This window comes from Vulpes vulpes, chromosome 4, assembly GCF_048418805.1.
Source record: "Vulpes vulpes isolate BD-2025 chromosome 4, VulVul3, whole genome shotgun sequence".
In the NCBI taxonomy this organism is placed as follows: Eukaryota; Metazoa; Chordata; class Mammalia; order Carnivora; family Canidae; genus Vulpes; species Vulpes vulpes.
Window position 1 is genome coordinate 120,434,110 of NC_132783.1, and position 24,355 is coordinate 120,458,464.

Sequence of the window (24,355 nt, forward strand, 5' to 3'; positions counted from 1 at the left end):
CTCATGACCTTGATATCAAGACCTGAGCTGTGATCAAGGGTCGGATGCTTAACCGACTGAGCCACCCAGGTGGCCCCCAACTTTACAGGTTTTTTAAAAATGGATTATGCAGGGACGCCTGGGTGGCTCAGTGGTTGAGCATCTGACTTTGGCTCAGGATGTGATCCCGAAGTCCTGGGATTGAGTCCCACATCAGGCTCTCTGCATGGAGCCTGCTTCTCCATCTTCCTGTGTCTCTGCCTCTCTCTGTCTCTCATGAATAAATAAATAAATAAATTATTTTTAAAAAAACAAAAGAAGATTATGCTTTGTTTTGTAGCTATAAAACACATCTAACCCAAGGTTATAGTCTCTCCTACATTCTCTTCTAGAAGTTTTATAATTTTTAGTTTTACATTTAGAACTATGAGTTTACATTTAAAACTTTGAGTTAATTTTTGCATATGGTACAAAATATGGTTGGCGGTTTTTGTTTTGTTTTGCATTTGGATATACAATTGTTCCACCTTCTTTTGTTGGGAAAACTATTTTTATCTCAGAAATAGCTTTCTAATAATTATGGCTGATTAGTAATATAAAAAGTAGCCTTGGGGATCCCTGGGTGGCTCAGCAGTTCAGCACCTACCTTTAGCCCAGGGCATGGAGCCTAGCCTGCTTCTCCCTCTGCCTATGTCTTTGCCTCTCTCTCTCTGTGTGTCTATCATGAATAAATAAATAAAATCTTAAAAAAAAAAAAAAGTAGCCTCAAAGAAATGAGAACCAGTTAACTGGAAGTTTTTTAAATGGAAGTTTGAGAACGAGTTGTTCACTACAATAAAAAAGGACAGAAGATGAAAATGATCTTCCCAAAGCTCGTGCTTTGAAGTTCCCCAAGAAAACTGTCTTGGAGAAGGCTTACAGGTCTTCATGTTCCTAACCCTTACCTCCAGCAGTTCAGCTTTTATCTAATTAATTATTTACTGGATTTCCCCATAAAATTTCTCTTGAATAAAAGATTGAAAAATCTTTTAAATGAAAAATGACTGGATCCAGTAATATAACTATGTAACATCTAAAGTTATCCACTGGTTTTAAATTCCTGGGATTCATTTTCCAATAACCACAAAAATTTATCCCCAATTAAGTTTAGTCCACATGCTTAAGCCCTGGGCTATATAACAGGTATCACCTATATTAATTTTAATGCATTATGTAAGAATATCTAACAGAAATCATGATAATGGCCAATTCCCTTACCCTACAATTAAGACTCCAGTTTTTATTCAAATCCAGGTACAAATATATCTTTAAAAGGGGGAGGGGGCGTTGGGGTGGCTCAGTGGTTGAGTGTCTGTCTTTGGCTCAGGTCATAATCCCAGGATCCTGGGATCAAGTCCCACTCAGGCACTCCAAAAGGGAGCCTGCTTATCTTTCTGCCTATGTCTCTGCCTCTCTCTGTGTGTCACTCATGAATAAATAAATAATCTTTTTAAGAAATTTCAGGTACAAATATAATACTGATCTAGTGTTGAGTAGTTAATTAAAATGGTATACTTAGCTAATAAATTGGTTTCCATAAAATACTGATATTAAAATTCTGTTTCCATATCTTCTAAAATACTTATATTTACTTCACATTTTGTTGATATACAGTAGATCCCACACTCTTGTAGCACTTCATCCATGGTTTCTCTTTCTGTAGTTTCAGTTACCCACAGTCAACCACAGTAAGGAAGCTAATGATTCTCTTTCTAACATATTTGTCTGGAGGTCAGTAGTAGCCTAACATTACATCACAATGCCTACACCATTCACCTCACTTCATCTGATCACGTAGGCGTTTTATCATCTCACAACATCACAAGAAGGATTAAGCACAATCCAGTAAGGTATTTTGTTTTTTTTTTTTCTTTTTTTTTTTTTTAATTTTTATTTATTTATGATAGTCACAGAGAGAGAGAGAGAGGCAGAGACACAGGCGGAGGGAGAAGCAGGCTCCATGCACCGGGAGCCCGACGTGGGATTCGATCCCGGGTCTCCAGGATCGCGCCCTGGGCCAAAGGCAGGCGCCAAACCGCTGCGCCACCCAGGGATCCCCAGTAAGGTATTTTGAAGAGAGACCACATTCACATAAATTTTATTAGAGTATAGTTACAATTGTTCTATTTTATCAGTGTTGTTAATCTCTTACTGTGCTTAAATTGTAAATTAAACTTTATCATAGGTCTGTATGCATAGATAAAACATAGTATATATAGGGTTTGTACTATCCATGGCTTTAGGCATCCACTGGGGAGTCTTGGAACATATTCCCTGTGGACTGGGGGAAGACTACCATACATTTTTAGAATAATTTTTGTTCAAAATGCAAATATAATCAAGTCCAACTGCTCAATATTTCTAGAAGTACTCTTTGGGCACTTGCCATTATGCTATCAACTGAACCTTTCATCCAGTAGTGTATGGAAACAAGACCTGAAACTCCCTATCAACATTATGTTACCTATTTGATTATTTAATACTTGTATTTTAATATAAATCTAAATGAGGGATGCCTGGGTGGCTCAGTTGTTGAGAGTCTACCTTCAGATCAGGACGTGATCCCAGAGTCCTTGGATCGAGTCCCACATCCAGCTCCCCGGAGGGAGCCTGCTTCTCCCTCTGCCTATGTCTCTGCCTTTCTTTGTGTGTCTCTCACAAAAGAATAAATAAAATATTTTTTTTTAAATTTTAATGAAAAATCTTAAGTGAATGGCTAAAATTCATGTCTGAAAATTACCTATGGGATTCAGTTATCTGTTTAAATATTATTTCAACTACGAAAAATTTATAAGTAAGACTTGAATTGATTTCAGCTGGAATAGACATGTTAACTAATACACTTCAAAAAAAGAAATAACAAAGCTGGGAAAATTTATACAGGGCAACAAAATTTGTTGGAAGCATGTAACTGATTTACTGAGATAAAAACTCAAAGCAGACTGTATACCTCTCTGATATGATTAAAAGCATCTTGTTTAGAGGAACAGATTGCTACCTCACTTATTATTCTTCAAACTAGAAAGGAGAGAACTTAGAAGCATTACTAATAAACTCTATAAAATTTGAAAATCTTATAAAGAGTAAACCCCACAATATTAGATATGGGGTTTAAAAGATGGTCACTGAAGGGATGTCTGGGTGGTTCATCGGTTGAGCATCTGCCTTCAAGCTCAGGGCATGATCCCAGGGAGCCTGCTTCTCGCTCTGCCTATGTCTCTGCCTCTCTCTCTCTCTGTCTCTCTTATGAATAAATAAATAAAAATCTTAAAAAAAAAAAAAAGATGGTCATTGGAAAAATTAAAATAGTACCCTCATTAATTAATGAACACGTCATATGTAAATCATCCTCCTCTTACACACATACATGTCTCATTTCCTTTATACTTGACTAAGCAAGTGATGTTTGATTATTATTTGAAGAAGAAGTAGAACGCCCCTAGATAAGAGCTAAGGATTAGTGAAAAGCATCTAGGCAGAGAGAACTGGAATGTGAATACCCTGAACGAGAGAAAGGAACAGCAAGTTCCAGGACTGGTGTGGCTGGAGCAGAGTGTATAAAACACAGTGGTACAAGGTAAACTTAGAGAGGAAGGCAAGACTTAAATCATACAAGACCTCAAAAACCATATAAGGATTTTTTTTCCCATGTAAGGATTTTAATGCTTACTTTTAGGTCAGTAAGAAAACCAATGGATCTTACACAAGTGACAAAACTAGCATTTAAAGACTATTCTGTTTATCCTTTGGAAAATGAATTAAAGGAAGATTAAAGTATCTGTAGAGAACAATTTAAAAAATTCTGCAGCAATTTACAAGAAAGATGATGGTAGCCTAGACTAGGATGATGGCAAGGTCAGCAAGTAGATCTAAGAGGAGATAGCTTAAAAGATAAAACTAACCAGCCTTAAGCAGAAGATCGGAGTTTTCCAAACTACTTCTCCATTGTCTATCTGTTTACTTATCTATTTATGTATCTGTTTATATCTTTAGCGGTATAAATGATGTTTAGAGCTTTAAGTGTGATCTATTATTTAAATTATGCTTACAGAGTCGACACTGAGTGATAAAAGAAATGTACAAATGGAAGAAGAGAAGAAACACACTTACACACTTGATAATGGTAAACCAGATAAAAATGAAAAGCATGATTACACTATTACACATTTTTACAAGTCTAAGACTATAAAATTTACACTATTTTCCAATATAAGCATAAATAATAAGTTGCATCTAATACCACACATAGAAAAATTTTTTATGTGACAGTAAACATAATTCTAATTCTATCTGCTACTGATTAACAGAGTATTATTTATTTGTTGCTAGTTCTAATCTCTCATGCATAATTTAGTAATAAATGTAATGTGTGTGTGTACACATATATTTACATACAATAAAAACAACCATAAAATAATTGGTTCCAAAAAACCCAATATACTTAAGTTTACATACTACCTGGTGTTTTATAACTTAACTAAACAGGCGTGTAACGAGAAAATTAAAAACTACACATATTCACTTACATTTATATTCTTGTTCAATTCATATTCATTAATTTTAAATGTTGTGATTGCTACTTATAAACACCACAAAAATGAAGCCCTTTTTAACTTTAATATCTGCAAATGAGTTAATATCTGTGTATAATGCTTAACACAAATTATCTTTTTGTAATAAGTATTTCCTCTTAAAATTTATATACAGTATAGATATTCAAATTCACATCATTTTCCGGTAAGAACCAGAACACCATTCTGAAAAGCTATTGTACAAAAATAACCCTGAAGGCAGAATCATAGCAGTGTATAATAGAAAATTCTTACCAATTTTTCATCAACTGTTATGAGTTGCGTGTCTCGAGCTTGGTCCTGTGCCAACCTCCATGTGGAAGTGCTTAATGACCTGCAGTGCAAGACTTTAAGTTAAAAAATGATCCATGCAATGAGAAAAGAGAGGCAGACAAATCTTACACAAATGAGCTACTTTAACAATATCTGTCTTATAAAACAAAAAGAATAGAAAGAAAGAGAAGAGGGCACAAAAATCCTTTCTCTCCCCAATTAGTTCTGTCTGCTGAGTTTTTGGCAGACTCACTTAGGAGTTCACAACAGGCTGCACTTTATGTCAGTCTATAGGCTCTCTGTCACAGAAAGGCCATCAGTAACAACTACCATACTCCATGAGTGTACAGTAGCTAGTTTGTCACTATCAGGAAAAAAAATTCAAAGCTATTATCACTCCCTCTGGAAGGCTGATTCCTAAATGATCATATCAGAAAGAAAAAGAAAAAAAATCATATTCTTAATGGCTGAAAGTAAATATTGTTAGAATTTAATTATATAATGTTAACAAATGAAGTTTCTTCACTCTAATTTCAAAAAAAAATTAGTTTAAATAGAAATGATTTATATGATAATGTTAACTAATGTTATTAGTTTAGTCCTGTATCTCATTCACAGAATTAAAGAAAGTCTAAATAGTTAAAAGAAATATTAAGTCAGAAATAAAACGGGCACCAAATCTAGTTCCTTTGTATTAACATCCTCTGACCCTTGCCCCAAAGAAATTACTTAAAACTACCATCTTTTGGGATCCCTGGGTGGCGCAGCAGTTTAGCGCCTGCCTTTGGCCCAGGGCGCGATCCTGGAGACCCGGGATCGAATCCCACGTCGGGCTCCCGGTGCATGGAGCCTGCTTCTCCCTCTGCCTGTGTCTCTGCCTCTCTCTCTATCTCTCTGTGACTATCATAAATAAATACAAAAAAAAAAAAAAATTAAAAAAAAAAAACTACCATCTTTTTTTTCCCGTCATATACACACTGTACTTTATACTAATGAATGCCATGCTGTCATTGTTAAATTTAGCATTTTACATTTTCAAAAATACTAAGCCATCCTATACAGATTTCTCCTTCAAAATTTAGCTTATACAATCAAGACTCAGGTTTCAAAACTGACAGAATATACAGTATTAAGTTCTTCTTTATTTCTTTTAAATTTTTTATTTATCTGAGAAAGAGCAAAGAAGCAAGCATGAGCAGGAGGGGAAGGGCAGAGGGAGAGCAATCCCAGGACCCTGGGATCAGGACCTGAGACAAAGGCAGCTGCTTAACCAACTGAGCCACGGAGATACCCCAAGTTGTTTCTTTTTTAAATGAAGTATAACTACCATCATAATTCTGACACAACATAAACACTAATACCTAATGCAAACCATCATGCCTTCAAGAGCTAAGGTGTACACAGCTTTATAGAAAATCTACCTACTAATAGCATAATTTAAAGATAACAATCCAAAAGGCCTTTTTGCTTTATGAACATATATTTTTTAAATGCCAGTTATTTCCAAAAATTAATACTTTATTACTTTAAATACTTTGCTCAAATCTGTACATTCAATGCAATCCCTATGAAAATACCATCAACTTAATTCAGAGTTGGAACAAATAAATCCTAAAATTTGTATGGAACCAGAAAAGAACCCAAATAGCCAAAGGATAGTTTAAAAAGAAAACTAAAACTGGTGGCATCACAATTCTGGATTTTAAGCTCTATTACAAAGCTGTAATCATCAAAACAGTATGGTACTGGCACAAAAACAGATACATAGAACAATGGAACAGAACAGAGAACCCAGAAATGGGCCCTCAACTCTATGGTGACTAATCTTTGACAAAGCAGGAAAGAATACCCAATGGAAAAAAGACAGTCTCCTCAACAAATGGTATTGGGAAAACTGGACAGCTACACGCAGAAGAATGAACTGAACCATTTCCTCATACCATACACAAAAATGGACTCAAAATTGATGAAAGACCTAAATGTGAGACAGGAATCCATCAAATTCCTAAAAGAGAACAGAGGCAGCAACCCCTTTGACCTCAGCCACAGCAACTTCTTGCTAGACACATCTCCAAAGGCAAAGGAAACAAAGGTAAAAATGAATTATTGGAACGTCATCAAGATAAAAAGCTTTTTGCACAGCCAAGGAAACAGTCAATAAAACCAAAAAAGGCAACCTACAGAATAGGAAAAGATGTTTGCAAATGACACATTAGATAAGGGGCTGGTATCCAAAATCTATAAAGGACTTATCAAACCCAACACTCAAAGAATAAATAATCCAATCAAGAAATGGGCAGAAGAAAAAAAAAAAAAAAAGAAAAAAAAGAAATGGGCAGAAGACATGAACAGACATATCTCCAAAGAAGACATACAAATGACCAACAGACACATGAAAACATGCTCAATATTATCACTCAGCATCAGAGAACTACAAATCAAAACCACAATGAGATACCACCGCACACTGATCAGAATGTCTAAAATTAATAAGTTAGGAAATGGCAGATGTTGGGGAGGATGTGGAGAAAGGGGAACCCTCTTACACTGCTGGTGGGAAAGCAAGCTGGTGCAGCCACTCTGAAAAATAGTATGGAGGTTCCTCAAAAAGTTGAAAATAGAGCTATCCTATGACCCAGCAATTGCACTACTAGGTATTTACCCCAAAGATATAAATGTAGTGATCCAAAGAAGCATCTGCACCTCAATATCTATAGCAGCAATGTTCACAATAGCCCAACTATGGAAAGAGCCTAGATGTGTCTCAACAGGTGAATGGATAAAGAAGATGTGGTGCATATATATAAAATAGACTACTATTCAGCTGTCGAAAGAAAGAAAGAAAGAAAGAAAGAAAGAAAGAAAGAAAGAAAGAAAGAAAGAAAGAAAATCCTGCCATTTTCAAGGATGTGGATGGAACTAGAAGATATTATGCTAAGTGAAATAAGTCAATCAGAGAAAGACAATTATCAGATGATCTCACTCATATGTGGAATTTAAGAAACAAACAGGATCATAGGGGAAGAAGGAAAAACAAAACAAGATGAAATCAGAGACAGGCAAACCATAAGAGACTCTCAATCATAGGAAACAAACTGAGGGTCATTGGAGGGGAGGAGTTGGGAGAATGGAGCAACTGGGTGATGAACACAGACAAGGGCATATGACATAATGAGTATTGGGTATTATATAAGCCTGATGAATCACTGACCTCTACCTCTGAAACCAATAATCCATTATATCTTAATTAATTGGATTTAAATAAAATTTTGTTTTAAAATATCCTGCTCAGAAATACATATACACAGGGACACCTGGGTGGCTCAGTGGTTGAGTGTCTGCCTTAGGCTCAAGTCATGATCTTTGAGTCTCAGCATCAAGTCCTGCATTGGACTCCCCACAGGGAACCTGCTTCTGACTCTGCCTATGTCTCTGCCTCTCTGTGTCTCTCATGAATAAGTAAATTTAAAAATCTAAAAAAAACAAAAAAAAAAATTACATTTACACATCTACATGGAAATTATTTTAATTGATACAGTTAAAATACATGTTATGTAAAGTAGTATGATTAACACTCTTAAAAATCAATTTACTCTGGAAATCATTAAGATCAACAACATGACAATAAAACATTCTGAATACTCTTAACCAAATTCATATACTGTAAGGGAAAAAAATGACGCAATAATAAGGGAACTCAGGAGAACTTAAAATATTGGAAATATTATAAAATGTAGCTACATTTCAAGAAAATGAGGCTGCAAAGCTCCTCTAATGAAGAGAAGTGCTAAATCAAAATAGTGTAAATTATTCTACATAGATTAAAACTCTATGGTAATAACAAAGATTAAAATTCTATAATCCATGAACTGTGTAATTTTGGATTATACAGTGAATTTGATTTAAACAATTTTCTTGGGGATCCCTGAGCGGCTCAGTGGTTTAGCACCTGCCTTCAACCCAGGGAGCACTCCTGGAGTCCCAGGATCAAGTCCTGCATCCGGCTCCCTGCTTCTCCCTCTGCCTGTGTCTCTGCCTCTCTCTCTCTCTCTGTGTCTCTCATGAATAAATAAATAATCTTTTAAAAAATATATAATAAAAAATAAATAATTTTCTCTTAAATTGTGTAATAAAATCTTATTGTATATTAAGTCATAACCTAAAGCAAAATTTTAAAAGCATAAAGATCTATTTTTTAAATTTTAGATTAATCTCCAACTAATCATAATAATGAAGTTATATATCACTTTCTGAAAACAGATAATAACTTTTACAAACAAATACACAGATGAAAAATCATATCTTTATCAGGCTGTATATAAAAAACAATTAAAAAGTGGCTATAGGGTACCTGGATAGCTCAGTAGGTTCAGTGCCTGCCTTTCGCTCAGGTCATGGTCCCAGGATCCTAGGATTGAGGCCCACGAAGGGCTCTCTGCTTCTTCCTCTGCCCTTCCCCCTGTTCATTCTCTCTCATTCTCTTTCTCCCAAATAAATAATTAAATAAAAATCTTTTTTTTAAAAAAGTGACAAAAGACATTAAGTAATCCTACCAGAAAGAATTAAAAATGACAAAACTTTTGATAAGTTTTCTTACTTTTGATAAGAAAACACTTTTTTTTTAAATGATTTTATTTACCCATTTGAGAGAGAGAAAGAGCCAGCCAGGCAGAGGGGAGAGGCAGAGGGAGAATGAGAAGCAGACTCCTCCCTGAGCAGGGAGCTCAACGTGGGGCTCGATCCCAGGACCCAGAAATCATGACCTGAGCCAAAGGCAGATGTTTAACCAATCTGAGCCACCCTGGTGCCCCCCAAAAAACCTTAAAGATAAACCAGACTGCAAAGAAATCATAAACAGGAATTTTTATTATTTGAAACTATATTCATATCATTTATTACAGAAAATTTTGCCTAAGAACACACACGTAATATGTGCATATGTATACGTGCATGTATGTGTCATTAGGTCTTATTAGGTCATGTGCTATGTAGCTGCTCCCTAAACGTAGAAACAGTAATTATTTTTAAAAAATCAAATCTCGGATATGGAGAAGGATTTTCCTCCAATTATAAATAGTTAAGGTAGGAACAAAGATCTAGAGTCAATTATAAACACAGTATTTAATTAATTATACCTATAAAATATAAGCTACAGTTATTTTTAGTTTTTTATTTTTATTTTTTTTCAGATCTGAGCTTTTAAAAGATTTTATTTATTTATTCATGAGAGATACAGAGAGAGAGAGAGGCAGAGACACAGGTAGAGGGAGAAGCAGGCTCCATGGAGGGAGCCTGAGGTGGGACTCGATCCCAGGTCTCCAGGATCAGGCCCTGGGCTGAAGGCGGCGCTAAACCGCTGAGCCACCTGGGCTGCCCCTACAGTTATTTTTAGATTAGATGCAAAATATAGCAAATATCTATTTGTGGATTAGCCTTTAAAGAATGTTACATCAGTAAATTGCTAGGCAGGAAATAAAGTGTTTTTTAATAATATAAGAGTATAAAAACATTAAACCAGAAATAAAACCTAAAAAGTATAAAAGAAAAAAATGACAAAATATAAAAACTTCTAAACCAATGATACTATAAAAGAAGACAAAAGATAACAAAGAAGAAGAAAATATCTACAATATAAAATAGTAAAAAATCCAAAACAGGTTAAAAAGCTCCTAGAAATCAGTAAGTAGGGAGAATTCTTTTTTTTTTTTTTTAAGTAATCTCTATGCTCAGTGTAGCGTTAGAACTCGTGACCCCAAGATCAAGATTCACATTGCTCTACTGACTACATCAGCCAGGTGCCCCAGAAGGAATACATCTTAAATTTCAAGAGGGAGTCACTTGACAAAAAATCAAATAGCCTAATTAAAAATGGGAAAAGGATGGAAAAGGACTTGAATGGCATTTATCCAAAGATCTATAGTCAACAAGCACACAAAGAGATACTCAACATTACTAATCATTAGGAAAATGTAAATCAAAACCACAATGAGATACAAATTCATACCCATTTGGATGGTTATCAAAAAAATAAGTGTTGCTGGGATATAAAGAACTAGAACACGGCGCATCGCTGATGGGAATGTAAAATCGTGCAGTTGCTATGGAAAGCAGTATGGCAGTTCCTAAAAAAATTAAACCAAGAATTACCACATGATTCAGCAATTCCACTTCTGGATATATACTCAAAAGAATTAAAAGCAGGGACTCAAATAGGTATTTGTACACCAATGTTCCTAATAGCACAATTCACTAAATAGCCAAAGGCAAAAACTGCCAATATATTAATAATCTTATGTTATTGGGTAATGTATCACAAAACTAAAAAGTATACACGTAGAAATGATAAGTAATCATTAGTAAACAGGTAGTAATTTTAACTTTGCTATCACCTATTTTTGAGAAATTAGAAGTTTTATTTGCCTCATGAACTTGCCTTTCTGTGTACCTGTTTTTTAAGTGGCCATTTCACATTTTCAGGTTTCTTAAGAATCAACTTTAATTCTCAGCCCAAAGGATAAACTCTCAGGGCTGTGACTGTTATTACCAAATACTGTTATTATACTGAGCGTGTCATTTATTATATTTAGTTTTCCTGTACAAGTTTCCCATAAGAAAAGGAGATATCCTGGAAATGGAAAACAAGAGGTCTTATTTCTAACTCTGGTTTTAGTACCTACTATTTCTGTTTATGAGCAAATCACTTAACCTTTCTGCACCTCAATTTGATTCTGTGTAAATTTATAAAATAAGGACTTGCTCTGAAGTTTGTGCTAGTGGTTTCTGTGATTCTTATAAGTGGAAAGAGTATAGTTCTACTTTGTTTCAATAATCCCTTATGGAAATGCTAGGTAATAAATAACTCATAATAATCTGTTTTTCTTTAAAACTCTAAGGAGTTAAAACTTTCAAAAATATATATACCACATTTGTTTATCCATTCACCTGTTGATGGATATTAAGGTTGTTTCTGGTAATGACATTCATATGCAGATTTTTGTGGGGATGTAAGTTTGCAACTCATTTAGGTAACTACCTAGGGAGGCAACTGCTAAACTGTATGTTATAACCAAGGTTAGCTTTAAGAAACTGCCAAACTGTATTCCAAAGTGGCTATACCATTTGTGTTCCTACCAGCATGAATGAGAGTCATTGTTGTTCCACATGCTTGTCAGTATTTGGCGTTGTCGGTTTTTTGGATTTTAGCCATTCCACTAGGTGTGTAGTGGCATCTCACATTGTTTGAGTTTTCAATTCCCAATGAAATAGGATGTGGAAGACCTTTTCATATGCTTATTGCCATCTGTATATCTTTTTTGGTGAGGTGTCTGTTCAGATCTTTTGCCTATTTTTTTAAACTGGGTTGTTTTCTTATTGTTGAATATGAAGAGTGCTTTGTATATTGTAGATACAGGTTCTTCATCAGATATGTGTTTTGCAAATATATTCTATCAGTCTATGCTTGTCTTTTCATTGTCTTAAAGTATCTTCCATAGAGCAGAAGCTTTTAATTTTAGTGAAGTCCAACTCATCTATATTTTCTTTCATGGATTTTGCTTCTGGTGTTGTATCTAAAAACTCAGAAGCAAACCAAGGTAGCTAGAGTTTTATGTTATTTTCTAGAAGCTTGATAGTTTTGCTTCTTACATTTAGGTCTATGATCCATTTTGAGTTAATTTTTGTGAAAGGTGTAAAGTCAGTGTGTTAAGTTCGTTTTTCTCCATGTGGATATATTCTAGTTCCACTTGGTGAAAAAAATTATCTTTTCACCATTGGATTGCCTTTGCTCCTATCTCAAAGATCAATTGACTGTATTTGAGTAATCTATTTCTGGGCTATTGTTCATGTTCTATTGATCTACTTGTTTATTCTTCTGCCAATGCCACTCTATCTTGGTTACTGATAAGTGTAGTGAGAAGGAAATCAGTGTTTAATCCTCTAACTTTGTTATTTTTTTACAGTATTATGTTGACTATTCTGGGTCTTTTGTCTTTCCATATGAATTTAGAATTGCCTTGCCAATACCTATGAAATAACTTGCTAGAATTTTTATTTGGAAGTGCTGGATCTGCAGACCAAGTTGGGGAGAATTGACATTTTACTAATATTGAGTCTTCCTATCCACGAACATGGAATGTACCTTCATTTATTTATTTTGTGATTTATCAGTTTCCTAGTTTTTTTCATATACATCTTATATATATGTTGTTACATTTACCTTCATATATTTATTTCTTTATTGGTGCTAATGCGAATGATACTGCATTTTTCTTTAAAGATTTTATTTATTTATTTGAGAGAGAGTGTGTGAGCAAGCATGAGCAGGGAAGGGGCAGATGCAGAGGGAGAAGATTTCCCACTGAGCAAGGAGCATGATGTGGGCCTCAGTCCCAAGACCCTGAGATCATGACCTGAGCCTAAGCAAAGGCTTAACCAATTGAGCCACCCAGGTGCCTCTGGTATTGCATTTAAGATATTATTTCTTTATTCATGAGAGATAGGTAGAAAGACAGACAGAGAGAGAGAGAGAGAGAGAGAGGCAGAGACATAGGCAGAGGGAGAATCAGGCTCGATCCTGAACCTCGGGATCACCTCCGAGCCAAAGGCAGACGCTCAACTGCTGAGCCACCCAGGCGTCCCTAATATTGCATTTTTAATATCAAATTCCAATTAGTCCTTGATGGTGATACAAGAAAGCAATTGGTTTTGGATATTAACATATCTCACAAATTGCTATTATAATTACTTTTTAGCTCTAGATTGTTTTTTGTTAATTCTTTGGGATTTTTCCTTACAGTGTTGTCATCTGCAAGCTAGGACAGTGTTATATTTTCTTTCCCGATATATTTAGTTATCATTTCACCCTCTTGCCTTATTACCACTAGCAAGACTTCTAGTACAATGTTAAATAGGATTAGCAAGAGGGGATATCTGCCTTTTCCCAGTCTCAGGAGTAGTTACTCATCATTAAGTATGTTTGTTGTAGATTTCATGTATATGTTCTTTATCAGTTTTTGGAAGCTCCCCTCTATTCTTAAGTTTGCTGAGAGTTTTTAGTATGTTGGGTATTGGATTTTGTCTTTTATGTGACAATGTGATCAAGTGATTTTTTTTTTTAGATTGTTGATGTACTGGATATTAATTGATTTTCAGATATTGATCCAGCCTTGCATATCTGGAATACATCCTACTTGGTTGCATTGTATAAATATTTTTATTTTGTTGAGGATTTCTGCATCTGTGTTCATAAGAGATAATGGTCTATAGTTCCCCCCTCCCCCGCCACCCTTTTTTTCCTGGAGTTGGTAGTTAAGATAATGCTGGTTTCATCAAATGAGTTAAGACATGTTCCCTTCTGGAAGAGAGTGTAGAAAATTATTATCATTTCTTTTTAAATATTTGGCAGAAGCACTGTCTGAGCCTGGTGCTTTCTTCTTCTTCTTCTTTTTTTTTTTTTGGAAGGTCATTAATTACTGATTCAATTTCCTTAATAGCTGTAGGCCTATCCAGATTATTTCTCTTTCCATCAGTTGTGGTAGTTTGTGTTTTTCAAATAATTAGTTTATTTCTTCTTAAGTTATCATATTTGTGGGCACAGAGGTATTTATAATACTTCTTTATTATCTCTTGAATGCCTAGGTGTCAACAATGACTTGCTTTTGTTTCTGATATTGGTAATTTTTTGTCTTTTTTTTTTAAGATTTTATTTATTTATTCATGAGAGACAGAGAGAGAAAGGGGCAGAGACACAAGCAGAGGGAGAAGCAGGCTCCATGGAGAGAGCCTGATGCGGGACTTGATCCTGGGACTCTAGGATCACGCCCTGAACCAAAGGCAGGCACTAAACCGAGCAGAGACAGGCTCCAGGAGAAGGCAGGAGAAGCAGGCTCCAGGCAGGGAGCCTGATGCAGGACTTGATCCTGGGACTCTAGGATCACGCCCTGAACCAAAGGCAGGCACTAAACCGCTGAGCCACCTAGGGATCCCCTTTGTCTTTTTTTTTCTTGGTTAGCCTGACCAGAGATTTATCACTTCTCCGATCTTTTCAAAGAACAGGTTATGGTTTTGTTGATTTTTATCCATTTTAACAGTTCTATCAATTTACCAATTTCCTGTTTACAAAGTCATTAATTTCTGCAATAACTTTTATTTTTTTTCCTCTGCTTGACTTATATTGATTTATATTGCACTTTCCTATAGTCTCCATTGGCAGAATCTTGGATTATTGAATTTACACTTTGTCTTTTCTGATGTATATATTAAGTGCTAAGTTTTAAACACTGCATTTGCTGCATCAGATTTTGAAAAGCTGTATTTTCATTTTCATTTAGTTCAAAATATTTTAAAATTTCTCTGAGACTTCTTCTGACACATAATTTATTTAGAAGCATGATGTTTAATCTCCAAATAACTGGGGATTTTCCAGTTTTCTGTTACCGGTTTCCAGTTTAATTCCATTGTTGACTGAAAGTATACTCTGTGTGATTTCTATTCTTTTAAATTTGTTAGGGTGTGTTTTATGGCTGAGAATGTGACTAACTTGGTGAATGTTCAATGTGAGTTTAGAAGGATGTATATGCTGCTGTTGGGTGATGTATTCTGTAAATGTCACTTAAACCATGCGCAACTGATAAATTGAACACCACATCTGAGGCTAATAATGTACTGTATGTTGGCTAATTGAATTTAAATTTTAAAAAAAGTAAAAAATGCCAACTAAATCTACTTGACTGATGTGCTCCTCATTTCAACTGTATCCTTACTGATATTCTGCTGGATGGCTCTGTCAGTTACTATTAGTATAGATTATTTGAAAATAAAATCTTTTTCTTTTTTTTTGAAGAAGAGTGTTGAAGTCTCCTAATGATAATAAATGAATTTGTTTCTCCTTGTAGCTCTTTTGGGTTTTGCCCCACATTTATGACATTCTTTTGTTGGTCCTACATATCTTAAGTGTTGCTGATATCTTCTTGGAGAACTGACCCCTTTCTAATGATGTAATACCCCCTCTTTATTCCTGATAATTTTTTAAAAGTGATCTCTACACCCACCGTGGGGCTCAAACTCATGACTCTGAGATTAAGAAAAAAAAAAAAGAGTCAAAGAGTCAGATACCCTACCAACTAGCCAACCAGGAGCCCCATTCCTGATAATCTAGTTTATCTGAGATTAATATTGCTATGGCAGTAACATTTGATTACTGTTAGCATGGCATATCTTTCTCCATCTCTTCACTTTTAATCTGTCCATGTCTTTATATTTAATATGGTTTTCTCTTAGGTAACATATAGTTGGGTCTTGTTCTCTTTTTAAATCCACTCTGACACAGTTTCTCTTTCAATTGGTATATTATTGAGACTATTCCTAAAGTGATTATTGATATAGCTGGAATTAATGTCTAGCATGTATAGCTCCTCTGCTTTCTTTCTCTTTTTTAGGTGATTTCTGCCTTGGTTTCTAAGAGTCCTTTATATATTCTATATATTAGTGTTTAAACTGCTGTATATGTTGTACTTTTTATGATATTTCCTTCAGCTTGTAGTACACTTGTTCAGAAGTTATTTTTCTTTCACAGTTTGTGGGTATCTTGCCTTGTGTCTTGGTTAAGAAAACTTTTCCATCCGAATGCTATTTTAAAAACTCTTATATTTTATTCCAGTAATTTATACATAACACAGTGTGTGTGTGTGTGTGTGTGTGTGTGTATGAATCCATTTGGAATTCTTTAATAGATGGTAGAACTATTTTATTGCAGGATTCAAACATTTTTCTTCCATGAAAGGCTAGCCAATCATTTCATTATTATTTATTAAATAGTCCATCCTTTCGCCACTAATTTAAAATTGCACTTTTATTATATAATAGACTTACAAATCTACATGATCTGTTTTTGTATTCTGATCTGTACTGTTTATTTGATCTGTGTGCCTGTGCTAATACCATATTTTAATTATTGTAGCATATTAGTAGGCAAGGCAAATCTTGCCTTTTAGTTTTCAAAATATTCTTGGTTATTTTTGTAAATTTTTTCTTCCCAATGAGAATTATCTAATTTTATAAAAATTCTGTTAGAATTTTTTATATTTAACTTGTAGATTAGGGACGTGTGGGTGGCTCAGTCGGTTGAGCATCTGACTTTAGCTCAGATCATGATCCCAGGGGTCCTGGGATCAAGCCCCGCATCACAGGCTCTGTGCTCAGTGGGGAGTGTGCTTCCATCTGCCTCTCCCTCTCCCCCAGCTTGTGCTCTTTCTTTCAAATAAATAAATAAAGTCTTAAAAAATAAAATCTTAATAATTGACATCTTGAGGTGCCTGGGTGTCTCAGATGGTCAAGCATCTGCCATGGTCCCAGGATCCTGGGACTGAGCTGTGCATTGGGCTCTTTGCTTATCCTAGAGCCTGCTTCTCCCTCTCCCTCTGCCTGCCACTACCCCTGCTTGTGCTCTCTCTGTCAAATAAATAAATAAAATCTTAAAAGAAAATTGACATCTTACAGTAAATTTGCTTCCAATTATTTACAAGACATTGTAAAGTGCAGCAACTCACTTCCTTTAAGGCATTCCAAACCAGAAGAGTTATTTTTTATTGGCCACTATACCTCAATGATTTGACCTTCCTAAACATGTACTTTTCATATATTCATTGTATTTTGTAATATAATTACTATCATCACCATGACATCTATATTTCTTATTTCTTTTATTTTTACTCATTTAGGTTTATTTTGCTAACTTGTTGTTACAAACTTGGGTAGATTTGTTTCTCCTTTCCTTTTTCATTTTCCATCGCGCCCTCCAATTTCTTCATTATCACCCTCCAAAACCTTGATCACATTCTCCTTCTTTTACTCCTCAATTTCATTCCAAGGTCTGTTATGTAATAAGCATAATTACCCTTATCCCTCTTGCACAAATCTTTCCTTCATCTGTTGGATGACACTCAAAGGATTAGTTTAAGTTTTTGGCTTGAGTTGTGTTCAGAGGACAACTGCTATTAGTCTGTGCTGCAAGTTCCATCTGGCTCAGAAGAATGGGAAAAAGGATACCTACGCAAGAGATTGTTAATTTTTATGCACCTGACAAGGGGAACAGTTTAAGATAACATTAAGTATGTAGGTAAAGATTAGAAATTTTGTGATAAATCTGAATTAGAAACAAGGAACTTATTTGTGACTAGATTATAAGCTATTTTCACTGTTATTTCCACTGAATACCAGAGCATTTGTAATATCCTTGCCTTTCCTTTCACTACACATATTTTCACATTGAAATGGTCCTTTGAACCCCTCATCTTTATTTTTTCCATTAACAATTACTTCTTTCTTGCTTCTGCATGGTGAGTACAGTATAATGACAGTTTAAGTTTTCTCTATTGATTAAAGATCTTGAATCTTTAAAAACAAAAAAAAGGGGGGGACGCCTGGGTGACTTAGTGGTGGAACGTCTGCCTTTGGCCCAGGGTGTGATCCTGGAGACCCAGGATCGAGTCCCACATCGGGCTTCCTGCATGAAGCTTGCTTCTCTCTCTGCCTGTGTCTCTGACTCACTCTCTCTGTGTCTCTCGTGAATAAATAAATAAAATCTTAAAAAAAAAAAAATCTTGAAGACTTCAAGAGCATTAGCTTGAAGGTGATTGACCCAAATGCCAAAGTATTTTAAGTCTGAGATCATTATTGTGACATGGAGAGTATATATATGTTTTTATTGTAATTTTCAGTTAGAACTCTTAGAAATATTTTCTTGTGGTTTAACACTTCTTAATGGAACGGAATACTTTCTGGTTTAATGTGAATTTGGATTAATTCAATTTGCAATAAATTGACAACAGAGGTAGTAGGTTTAATCAAAAGGTTGAGGATTAATTAATTCCATAATAATTTCTATAGGATTAGGAATTTTACTTTTACCTAGAAGTTGATCAGTTCATTTCTGGTCTTTTAAAGTTATTGGTTCAATTTTAATGTTTACAAAACCATCTTCAGTTATTTGTACAGATGTTTTTATTATCTATAGTTGGATACAAACTACTCTAATACTCAGTTGCTTAAAACAACAAGTCATTTGTTTTGCTCACAAATCTGCATTTTAGGCAAGAGTTTGGCAGGGAAGTTTGTCTCTGCTCCATGTCGTATCTGCTGGGATGGCTCAACTTGGGCTAGAGGATCATTTACATGGCTGGCAAAGTGATGTTACTGATGTCTCCACATCTGGGTCTCTCTGTGGGGTACCTTGGACTTCTTCACAGTATGGTGGGTGGATTCCAATGGTGAATATCCCAAGAAGCAATGTTCTAAGAGACAGAAAATGGAAACTGCAGTTTTTTAAGGCCTGAGCCTGGAAATACACATAGCCTCAGTTTTGTATCATATTGATCAAGTAGTCACAGGGCTCAGATTCTAGGAATAGGGAACCTGCAGCTGTTGAATGAAGGGAGGAGTGTCAAATTTGGGGCCATGTTTTCAATTTGCTACATGGGATATGAAGGATGGGAATTTTATTCTCCTTAGTTGATAAAGTTAGTTTGCTTCAAAGGGAGAATAGTGTTAGTACTTTGAATCAGTACTGTTTATTCTTATTCAGATACTATTTTCTTTTTTTTTTAAGATTTTATTTATTTGACAGAATACAAGCAGAGAGAGTGTCAAGCAAAGAGAAAGGGAGAAGCAAGGTCCCTGCTGAGCAGTGAGCCCCACAACATGGAGCTTGATCCCAGGACTCTGGGATTATGACCTGAGCTGAAGGCAGATGCTTGACCCACTGAGCCACCCAGGTGCCCCTCACATACTATTTTCCATTGCTGATGGTTTCTTTTTATCTTTTCCCCATTAAGACTTTTTGAAGATTATATTTTGAGGTAATAAAAACAGTATTTGCAAGGTGTATATGATGAAGTTAGAAAACTCCAAAGAAATCAAAGATCCTATAAATACATAGAGATAGGAAGACAATATTGTTAATGTCAGTTCTTTCCAACTTAATAAGCAGATTCAACACAATCTCTTTCATTAAGTGGAACTAGAATATCCACATGGAGAAAAACGAACTTAACACACTGACTTTACACCTTTCACAAAAATTAACTCAAAATGGATCATAGACCTAAATGTAAGAAGCAAAACTATCAAGCTTCTAGAAAATAACATAAAACTCTAGCTACCTTGGTTTGCTTCTGAGTTTTTAGATACAACACCAGAAGCAAAATCCATGAAAGAAAATATAGATGAGTTGGACTTCACTAAAATTAAAAGCTTCTGCTCTATGGAAGATACTTTAAGACAATGAAAAGACAAGCATAGACTGATAGAATATATTTGCAAAACACATATCTGATGAAGAACCTGTATCTACAATATACAAAGCACTCTTCATATTCAACAATAAGAAAACAACCCAGTTTAAAAAAACAGGCAAAAGATCTGAACAGACACCTCACCAAAAAAGATATACAGATGGCAAATAAGCATATGAAAAGGTCTTCCACATCCTATTTCATTGGGAATTGAAAACTCAAACAATGTGAGATGCCACTACACACCTAGTGGAATGGCTAAAATCCAAAAAACCGACAACGCCAAATACTGACAAGCATGTGGAACAACAATGACTCTCATTCATGCTGGTAGGAACACAAATGGTATAGCCACTTTGGAATACAGTTTGGCAGTTTCTTACCATGGTCTTAACATACAATCCAGCAATTGTGCTACCAGGATTTACCTAACTGAACTAAAAGCAAATGTTCACACAAAGATCTGTACAAGAATATTTATCATAGCTTTATTTATAATTGCCCCAAATTGGAAGCAAACAAGATGTCCTTCTATAGGTGAATTGATAAACTATGGTAGAGCCATATAACGAAATATAATCCTGTGAGAAAAAGAAATTGGGGCAGCCCGGGTGGCTCAGCAGTTTAGTGCCACCTTCGGCCAAGGGTGTGATCCTGGAGACCCGGGATCGAGTCCCACATCAGGCTCCTTCACGGAGCCTGCCTCTCCCTCTGCCTGTGTCTCTGCCTCTCCCTCCTTTCCTCTCTCTCTCTCTCTGTGTCTCTCATGAATAAATAAATAAAATCTTTTTATAAAAGAAGAAAAAAGGAAATTTGCTAGAGAAAAGTATTTGCAAATTACAATAATCTGACAAGGGATATCCAGAATATATAGAGTATTGCTAAAATTCAACAATGAAACAACTAACCCAATTCAAAAATGAGCAGAGGACTTGAACAGACATTTCTCAAAGGCCAATAAACACTTGAACACTGTTCAACACATCACTAGTTATCAAGGAAATGCAAATAAAACTAAAAGACACAACATGATACTCATTAGAATGACTAAGGAAGGGAGGCAGGGAGAGGGAAGAGAGAAAATGCTAGCAAGGATGTGGAGAAAATGGAATCACAGGCAAGAGTGCAAAATGGTATAAATACTATGGAAAACAGTATAGCAATTCATTAAAAAATTAACAATTACCATATGATCCAGCAATTCTACTTCTGGGTACATACCCTGAAGGACTGAGAACATATAGCAGCATTATTCACAGTAGCCAAAAGGAGGAAGAAACCCACAGATGTGATGGATTAAAAATAATTAGTATATACATACAACAAAGTACTATTCAGCCTTAAGAAGGATGGAAATTCTGACACATGCTACAACACAGATGAACCTTAAAGAAATGATAGGTGATATAAGTCAGTAACAAAAAGACAAACTGTATGATTCCACTCACAGGAAGTACCTCGAGTACTGAAATTCATGAAAACAAAAAGTACAATGGTGTTTGCCAGGCATTGAGGGGAGAGAAGAATAAAGAGTTATTATTTAATAGGTAGAGAATTTCAGTTTTAGAAGATGAAAAAAACATTCTGGAGATGTATGGTGGTACTACACTTAAAAATGGTTAAAATTGTAAATTGTGTATTATGTATATTTTACACTTTTAAAGAAAGATTATGCCTTGTAAAGAAACTGTTGACCCTGTTTACAACCACTAATAGAGGAATACACACATGCAAGTTTGTCAAAGCCAAAGATTTATAACTGCCTAGAAAACGGCTTCTTTAGGCATGTAGAAGCATATCTATATACATAATCAATCATCTCTTCACAAATTTTTCAAAGATCAAATTGAAGTTGTTGAACTTTAATATAATCACTCTCTGTACTGCCTCAGGTACTATATTTTCCAAAAAAAATCTATAGTGCATGTCTGTATAACACTAAATAAGTCATACTTCACTAACATACTTAATACCAATTACCACCCTAATGATTTTTCAGACCATTCCTTTAGCACCATTATTTAGCACATTTTATATAATAGTTGATACTTTTTATGTTATCAATAGTTGTTAAAAGCAAAATCTCTTCAATATATTTATGAAGTTGTAAAAAACAAAACACAAGGAAAAGCAAGCCCAGATGAAAGAACTGACTGGTCTGTTAAGTAACTACTAGACATATTCAATTATCTACCTTGTTATAACCTTCAGCATCAAGATCCTTAATTCATCATAGTAGTATTACTTCAGAGGTACTATCTTTAAAAAAAAAAAGATTCTACTAATCAACTACACAAAATTCTCTATGTTCCTCATAAGACTATATTATGTGTTAATCACTACAGTTGTGCCGAGTAGTCTAGTTCTCATTCCAAACATATGGTAAGATTATACCTCACTGCCATCTCTAACGTTTGGTGTGGGCATGTGACTTAGTTCAGGCAATGAAAGAAAAAGAAGTGACACTATCTAGTAGCTTTAAAAATCAGTGCATAAATGCCTCTTTTCCCCTGTCAGAGAAACCAACAGTGGTTAGTCTGGGTCCCCAAGTGAGGACAAATAGTGGAGGAACAGAGCTTCTGGCTATCCCACTAGGGACATGAATCATGAACAAGAAATAAATCTTTGTTAGTTTAAGCCACAGATATTTTTGGATTTAGTATCTTGACTGATACAGCTTGATAAGCAATTCTCTATTCATGTATTTCTCTAGGGAATGCCATATGAGAACTTAAGTTATAGGATGTCTGTTTCACATTGACTGAGGTTGGGAGTATTACATATTGAGAGTTTACCATTTTCAAGTGAATCAAGATGTCACTTTTAAAAAGCCCATTTCTGGTCTTTAAAAGCAACATGATTTTTTTCTTATAGCTCCAAAGCTTAAAGGGGTCAAAAGCTGTAAGATGATTTGCTTCATGTCAGCTTTAATGCTACTGTTTCATCTTAGACAGATTACCTAATTTAAAAAAAAGTTATGAATTTTATCCTCATTTATCTTCACTTAGAAGTATTCCAACTTGTTGCTTATTTTGTTCAGCTTAGGAATCTTTTGGTTTAAAACCTCTGCTATAAAACAATTGGGATTATGTCTATATTAAAAATATTTTTAAAAGATAATAAACAATAAATTTGATCACAGATAATGTGCTGAAATTATAAGACATGAAAACCAAACAGATTAGTATTCATCATCCAGCAATATTCCATCAAAGAGAACAGCTAGTTGGTAGGTGCTGCTCACTCTTCAATTCAAAGATGAAGTATCTGTCCCTTAGCAAACCTGGTACCCTGGGTCATACAATTTCTTACAGGCTGATGATTACATGGTTAAGAATAATTACAAATACGTTCAGAAGAAAAAAATCACTAACATCAATATTTTTTAAACTTCCTGAAACAACTTAGAAAACTGTCATATAGTGACTTCAAAATCAGTCAGACCCATGTTAAAATTCCAGATCTGCAGCTTAAGAGGAATATGATCTTGAACAAACTACTTCACAACTCTGCACTTCAATTTCCTCATCTGCAAAAATAAGGATAATAATACCTCACAGAATGACCCGCAGAATTAAACAGCATGTTAAGTAACTGGCATGGAGTGCCTGCTGAGAAAGAAATGTTCGATTCTTTCCCTCTAGTAACATTACCAGCTTATTTAGGAGTAAAAGAGGAAAGGCAACCCTACAAAAGATGAACAAACACATCTTTTCAAGAATTACTCTAAAAAACATAAACTAAGTTTTCTTTTTCTGTCCAATTAACCATAAACTTCTACCAAATCCACTGATTCTGTCCTTATTCCCTCCCACCTTCACTAATAAAACACTTACTTGATCTCCCTGACTCTAGTCTTACCCTTTTTTTTTTTCTAGTCTTATCCTTAAAGGCATCTTCCACCTCACCAAGTAATTATACCCAATCATTCCACTCCTTTGCTTAAAATCCTTCATTGCCTAGTGGTAATTTATCTCAAAATATGGAAGTACTGGGGTGCCTGGGTGTCTCAGTCATTAAGCGTTTGTCTTCGGTTCAGGTCATGATTCCAGAGTCCTGGGACTGAGCCAGCATTAGGGTCCCTGCTCAGCAGGGAGTCTGCTTCTCCTGCTCCCTCTGCTATTTCTCCCCACTTGTGTACTTGTGTTCTCTGATTCTGTCAAATAAATAAATAAAAATCTTTAAAAAATATATATGGAAGTGTTT

General features: G+C 35.1%; 1 protein-coding gene across 1 annotated transcript in view; it reads right to left on the reverse strand.

The window, feature by feature from the left end:
• NDUFS4 (NADH:ubiquinone oxidoreductase subunit S4) overlaps positions 1-24,355 on the reverse strand; it is a 114,457-nt gene that overhangs the window by 64,291 nt on the left and 25,811 nt on the right. The window contains exon 2 of the mRNA XM_026017033.2: positions 4,845-4,923. Coding sequence (XP_025872818.1) covers positions 4,845-4,923 — 79 coding nt within the window. The remainder of the gene's footprint in view (positions 1-4,844; positions 4,924-24,355) is intronic.